The 6,376-nt window shown below is 46.2% G+C and overlaps 1 protein-coding gene across 1 annotated transcript; it reads left to right on the top strand.

The window, feature by feature from the left end:
• The first annotated feature begins 1,007 nt into the window (after positions 1–1,007).
• Positions 1,008–4,213, top strand: CAMLG (calcium modulating ligand). Its single transcript, XM_010136563.1, has 3 exons — positions 1,008–1,499; positions 2,217–2,282; positions 3,811–4,213. Exons 1-3 carry the CDS (start codon positions 1,008–1,010, stop codon positions 4,000–4,002), a joined length of 750 nt encoding a protein of 249 aa, XP_010134865.1. The 3' UTR covers positions 4,003–4,213.
• Positions 4,214–6,376: the final 2,163 nt, after the last annotated feature.

Here is a 6,376-nt window from a genome sequence, read left to right as displayed (position 1 = left end):
TAGCCTCCTCAGAGGTCAGGAGTGGTTGTTGCCGGGCCCCCCTGTGCGATCTTCCCATTCAGTGATGCTGCAAGCGCAGCGCGACCTTCGCTGGACCTCGAGAGACCGCGGATAAAATACGCGTGCGGTCAGAAATGAGCCGAGATCGGGTCTCGGGCCTGTCGGTGCTCTTACAGGGCGAGCAGACAAGCTGTCAGTTCACTTCAGGTAGTTCTTCTCAGTGGAAGAAAGGATGAGGCCCACCCCCCGTTTTCAGTCGGTGACTGCTGGCCTTCATAGCTGTGTGTTTCTATCGGACTTGTCTCTCATTTCGATAGTAACCCGTTGTTGGATGTTTCTGGTTGGCAAGCAGAATTTTCTTGCAGATTCATAGGTAGGTCATTTATGTTTCTGTACCCACTTGGAGGAGGCCGACTGTCCTGTCAGGAAAGAGTTCTCAGATCTCAGTTGACAAGAATGCCTGTAAGCCCTAACGCAGTCTGCTTTAATACTGAAAAATGCTCTTTAAGTGCTGGTTCTTACTCTTTGGGAGGTAGACCTGTTCTACCTGCCTTTCCATTTGGTTTGTGTTCTCTGGCATCTCCTCTTTGGCTGTAAGAGGGGATCCTCACGTTCAGTACAGAGCAGGTTAACACTGTTTTGCCTCTGGCAGTAGAGAAGAACAAGCCAAAGGACGCTGCTCCTGATGCCTGCTCTTTTGTCAGTCTTTAGTGCTCCTTCTGTGTGATTCACTTTCTGTAAATACAGAGTTTTGGTGTTTTCAGCCTGATCCATGCTGTGCTTTTTCCCTTGTCATCTGTGGTATAGCTTGAGTGTAAACCTTTCCTTTGATAGACAAGCAGGTTGTTACTAGCTGAGCCCATTTCCCTTGAAAATTGTTTGTACTTATGTCAAATGACTTTGTGATTAATTACTAGCACATTTATTAATCCTCAATCTGTCTTTTCACTTTGGAAATGGAGACATCAACCCAGGACCCCAATCCAGTGTGGCTAAAGCGTTGTTCCATGTACATAACTCCGTATTTTTGTTTCTCTTCTTTAGATGAGGAAAGTCACACAGAATCAAAGCTTCAGCACGAACAAGATAAATCAAACTCCCTTCCCATTCCTTCCGTTTCCAAGCGAATTGTGCTGGGTGATTCTGTCTGTACCATGGCAGGCTCCGCTGACCATGCAGGCGGCATGGTAGACCTCAAAGGGGATAAAGACTTGTTCAGTAAAACTCCAGAGCTTGTCAATGAGGGCACAAGTGAGCTCCGCCACCGAAACAGAGGGGATCTGTCCTCTGAGGCCAGCCCGCGGCCACCCCGACACGGATTAGAGCAGTACTTATCCAGATTCGATGAAGCTCTGAAGCTGAGGAACCAGCTGATGAGTGAGAAGCCAAGCCAGGAGAATGGGAATGCAGTGGAGGAGTTCGACTCTTTCCGCATTTTCAGATTGGTGGGATGTGCTCTGCTTGCCATCGCAGTCAGGGCTTTTGTGTGCAAGTACCTGGTGAGTTCAGGGAAACAAACCATCCTATTCTGTTCTGCGAGTTCTCTCAAACTTACTGTGAAACACCCTTTATCTAGGACTGAAGCCTATCAGGAGTGTCTGAGTTGGGAACTCCAGGCCCTCTTTACATTTCCAACAGCTGTGTAAAACCTAAAAAAATGTCTAAAATCTTTGAGATGAATCAGTGTTGTCTAACAGCCGCTGTGTAACAGCCGAGAGCAGCACACGTCGGGCCCCTAGTGTTTGAAGGGCAGAAGGGCTGCAATACTTGTTGCAGCTTAAGGCCCCTGCAAGTTGATTCCCATCTTTGTGAGCACGAGTTAACTGCTCTTCTGGTTTGGAGTCACAAAAGAAGAATAGACTAAGAACAACAGTAATTGTCCCAAGACAAGCGGATCCTACCCACGTATCAGTGCCTCAGTACTCGGAGTCTGCCGGTTCAGGGCACTGAGGTGTGTGGCTGCACAGGCTGCCACCTCCTGGAACACCGCTTGTTTCTACACACTGCTGGATGCTTCTGCGGGTTCAGCGGTTTAGGCTCAAAGAAAATAAGGCAGAACCTTATTTTTGACATGTAACTTAGCTTAAGTTTGTAGTCTGCAGTAACAATTGCTGTTCTCCACGTATTTTTTTACTTTATTTTTTATGACTTGGAAGCATTAAATTTCTGTATTTTCTCAGCTGTTAATTCTCATATATTCTTTTCTGTTCCTTCAGTCAATATTTGCACCGTTTCTTACTCTGCAACTTGCTTACATGGGACTGTCCAAGTACTTTCCAAAGGTAAAATACTTTTTCTTTTTTCCCCAGAATTAATTTGCAATGTTTGAAATTTAATCTTGTACTTCGATTGTATTGTTTTAGGACCAATGCATGTGAAGTATTCTTCCCTTGTTTTAAACTGTAGAACTGTGAGTTACCAAATGTTGATAGTTTGTACTAGTTTTTCATCTTCCCAGACCTAGTCCAGTTCTTTTTTAGAGCTGCTGTGAAATGGTGGACTTGCAGCTTTTTTAGCTGTAGCCTAATCAAAAGCATCTGACCGGGAAAGCCAGGTAGTTCTTTGATGTCTCCAGGAAGCTTTTCCTTGGTCTCCTGCTCTGCCAGCAGCTGTTTTGCATGTGATGCCTGGATGAAATTAAACAGTGAGACAGTCCTTGGGTTTTAAGGGCGCTGCATTCCATTGCTAGCATCAGTTTGAAATGATCACAGTGAAATGAGATGTTTATTGGTGTGTGAGACTTGCTGTATCACTTGCTTTATATATTTACACCAGTTAATTGTGCTGAAGTGTTCGTTTGGTTGGTGATTTTGTTGGCCTTCAGTGCAAAGCAGGATTGAAGGATGCTCAGTCCATACTTGAAAGGGAAAACGTGCTTTTTAAAGGGAATGATAGATGACCTGTCGAACAGCCGAATGAATCAGCGGTAGTTAAGTATATCATTGTAAACCAAACTTGTTAGTGGTCACAACACAAAACAGTAGAATTAGCCTTAGAGTGGGACTAGCTCATCTGCTGGATCTTCTTGATCTTGTTTCTGCTGTCTTTAAAACTCAGTTTCAGGATTTAGAGAGGTGGTTCCTTTCCACAGCTTGCCTTTGCTGCACTTAGGTGAGGTCAATCTGGTTTTATCCTTAATTTTTCTGTCATGAAACTTAGAAAATGTCTTGAAACCTTAGTTCAGTTTAGATTAAATTGAGATACCCAGCAAGCAGCATCAAATTACCAGGATTTTCAGTCACTGTCACCTCTTCTTGCCTGTCAGACTTTGCACCTTGGGATTCCTCATCTGAAGGACAGGAGAAGAGCTTTCAAAAGGGCTTTTGGGCGTTTCTGAGGTCAGAGGATAAAACGGAGTCATACAGAAGTAGAAACAGTTGGTTTTCAAGTCTAAGTAATTTTTCTGTGTTAGAGCAGTAACAGTATTTGTTGCCAAGTAGTGTGATGAGATTAATCCTGTTGGGCCAGCAGACGCGCCTGGCTTGGCTTCTCCCGGCCAGGCTGCCCTTCTCTGGGACTCTGCCCACTCACCCAGAAGCTGCCACTGTACAGCCCGCCTGGAGCGCCAGCGTGAAGCCGGCGCCGTGTCTGTGGGGAGTTGTACCTGCTGCCACCCAGCCTCTCGCTGGGCTGCAGCGGAGATGTCACAGCTCAGATGAGTGTGGTGGATGCTGGAGAGACTCAGCCCTAACCCGCTCCTCCCAGTGGCGGATTTGGGATGTGCCCCGTGTGTGTAAACTGGCACAACAGCTGTGACTGTAGAGGAGAATGGGATTGTAACTGACCTGACGCTGTTTGTTTTTCTTTTAGTGTGAGAAGAAGGTGAAAACGACAGTGCTAACTGCTGCTCTTCTACTGTCGGGAATCCCTGCAGAAGTGATCAGTCGCTCCATGGACACCTACAGCAAAATGGGAGATGTTTTCACAGACCTCTGTGTCTATTTCTTTACTTTTATCTTTTGCCATGAACTCACTCTGTTTTTCGGTTCTGAAGTACCATGATGGCTGTAGAACTCAACGCCGTAGTTACACTGAAGCTTTCTGGACTGTATTCCTTTAACGTCTGTCTGTGCAGACAGGTTTCAAATTCATTAAAATTCTTACCTGGTCGATTGCTTGAAGGAGCCTTAAATTCAGTCATGTTGGGAAAGGAAGGGCAGGGCCCCAGGCTGCCAGTTGTATTGGTTCAGTTTATCCAAATCCTGTGTCTGCCTGGGACAGGGGGATGAACAGGATACAAGTGTCAGTGGATGATTTGTTTTCTTTAGTTAGGTGATGCCTTCTCAGCCTCCTTCATAAACATTTACTTGGTTCTTTTCCGTGAGAACAAAGAGAATTTCCTTCAGCAGAACCATCTCTCTCTGTATCCGGTGTGACTGTAGCTAACAGGAACTGCTCGCTCTCTGGTGCCAGTTTTCTAAGGAAGCTCTAAGTAAATGCAATCCCTGTACTCTTACTCTAGTTCAGAGCGTTGAGCCAAGTGGCTGCTTCTGGAGAATGCGGTGAAAGCTGCCACGCTGCTGTCCTGACCTTTGCCTTGCTGCGCGTTGTGATTGTGAGTCATTTCATTTGATGATTATAGTGCAAACCAGCAAAACCCACAACCACAAAACTCCTGGTTTTTACAGACTTGATTGATCAAAAAGTAGGAAGGAGCAAGACTGCTGCCCTCACCTGCCTGCGAGTTTCCAGCAGCCCGCTCCTAGTGTAGCTCAGACATGCGCTTTCATTCAGCTGCCTTGTCCTTGTTTCCAGATTTCTTCTTGTGAGGGGAAAGTCGTGAGTGTCAGCAACCACCCTGCAGCGTCACGTTTTGCTCTGGTACATGTAAAAATGAAATGGGAACTACTGTTTTTTTTCCAGCTCCTTGCAGGATCGAGTAAGACGTTTCATATGACATTAATGTCTGCGGTTTGCTTGTTAACGGACATCCACCTGTAAACAGGACCTTTATGGTGAGGAGTTCTGCTCCTGCTGTGAAACCCCCACCCAGCAGTGAGCGACTTTGACTCGGCAGAGCCGTTTAATTCTTTGGGTGCGTTTCTGACATTGCGCCGGTGAAATCACAGTGGCCATTCCTGGTCACATCCGCTGCACTACAAGTGAGACTGAAATAAAAAATAGGGCCTTGACTTAACTCCTGCATGAAATGCCCACAGCGGTGGGAGCAGCCCCGTCCCTGGCCCCATCCCAGGTCAGGCTGGCCCCTGGGGCTCTGAGCCCCCTGCTCTGGGTGCAGGTGTCCCTGCTCCCTGCAGGGGATTGGACTGGGTGGGCTTTAAGGTCCTTTCAGCCCAAACCAGTCTGTGATTCTATGTACAAAGGGAGAATTCTGTTTTTTCCGTGCTGTCCACCCACACAGGTGAGAAGACAAGTACTGGTGGATCCCGTCGCTGGGTGAAGTCAGCGAATGCCCTTGATCTCCATCTCATTCGGCTTTTGCACAGCGAGAGGAAGGAGGTGTTGTTCCCAACAGTCAGTGTCAACGCTGATCATCTGTGAAAAGTTCTGCTGAAGCTAAACGTGGTGGTATTTTCAACTTGCAGTTTTCTGTTGGTGTCTGGACTCCCAGGCAGTCCAGGCCAACGCCTTTTTTAGCATAGAGAAACATTGATCTTGGCGTTTGTCTGCAGAAATGTTTTTAGGAAGCAGAAGTGTTTGATTATGCCTCTTTAAATCGCCCTGTTGCTGCTTAAACTTTTCTGTTAGAGCTTCCTGCTATAATTTGAGCGCTGCCTTCCTGCCTCGTGAGTCAGATACGTGTTTGTCTGTGCACTAAAACAAGAAGCTTATGGTTTGATTTGACAATTTTCCTGGGTTTTACTGATTATTTTACAGTGAGTGTCATGGTACAGGTGTCCAGGGCAGAAAATCCTGACTTAGGTCTATTAGCACCAATATTTATTCAGAAGCTTTAAATTTGTGTATATTAGACAATTTCAGCACATTGAAATGGTGTCATTTAAATTAAGTTTGAGACAAATAATGAGTTCGCTCAAAAGTTACACTTGTTCTGACTATTTATATGCCAAACGTAATACAAATAAACTGCAAAAATACTGTATGCTAGGATCTGCGTGGTGCCGGGAGACCTTTGGTTAAGACGTTAATCCCTTTTATTCCGTTTTTGACTTGCCTCTGTTCATGTGTGTTCTATGTACAATTGTTTATTGCCCAACTGATTGTTTTCTATTAAAAGTTTATTTGTTACCCCCCTCCTAATGGTCTGTCCTGGCTCAGGAAGAGGCTTGTGGTGCACAGCAGCGGGGATCCCGCCTGGGCTGGGCTGCAAGGACAGTTGTCATGAGCGGGGGGTCTCTGCCCCTTTTGGGCTCTTCGCCCGTTTGGCTGCTCCAGCCCCGGCGCTGCGCCCTCC

Source organism: Buceros rhinoceros, unplaced genomic scaffold, assembly GCF_000710305.1.
Source record: "Buceros rhinoceros silvestris isolate BGI_N320 unplaced genomic scaffold, ASM71030v1 scaffold38155, whole genome shotgun sequence".
Classification (NCBI taxonomy): domain Eukaryota; kingdom Metazoa; phylum Chordata; class Aves; order Bucerotiformes; family Bucerotidae; genus Buceros; species Buceros rhinoceros.
Note: the sequence above shows the minus strand (reverse complement) of the source record. Positions and strands in the feature narration are given on the sequence as shown.

Coding starts and splice junctions, on each gene's coding strand:
- CAMLG (XM_010136563.1), top strand. CDS start 1,008: ATGTACATAACTCCGTATTTTTGTTTCTCTTCTTTAGATGAGGAAAGT. Junction 1,500..2,216: donor CTTTTGTGTGCAAGTACCTG/GTGAGTTCAGGG, acceptor CTGTTCCTTCAG/TCAATATTTGCACCGTTTCT. Junction 2,283..3,810: donor TGTCCAAGTACTTTCCAAAG/GTAAAATACTTT, acceptor TTTTTCTTTTAG/TGTGAGAAGAAGGTGAAAAC.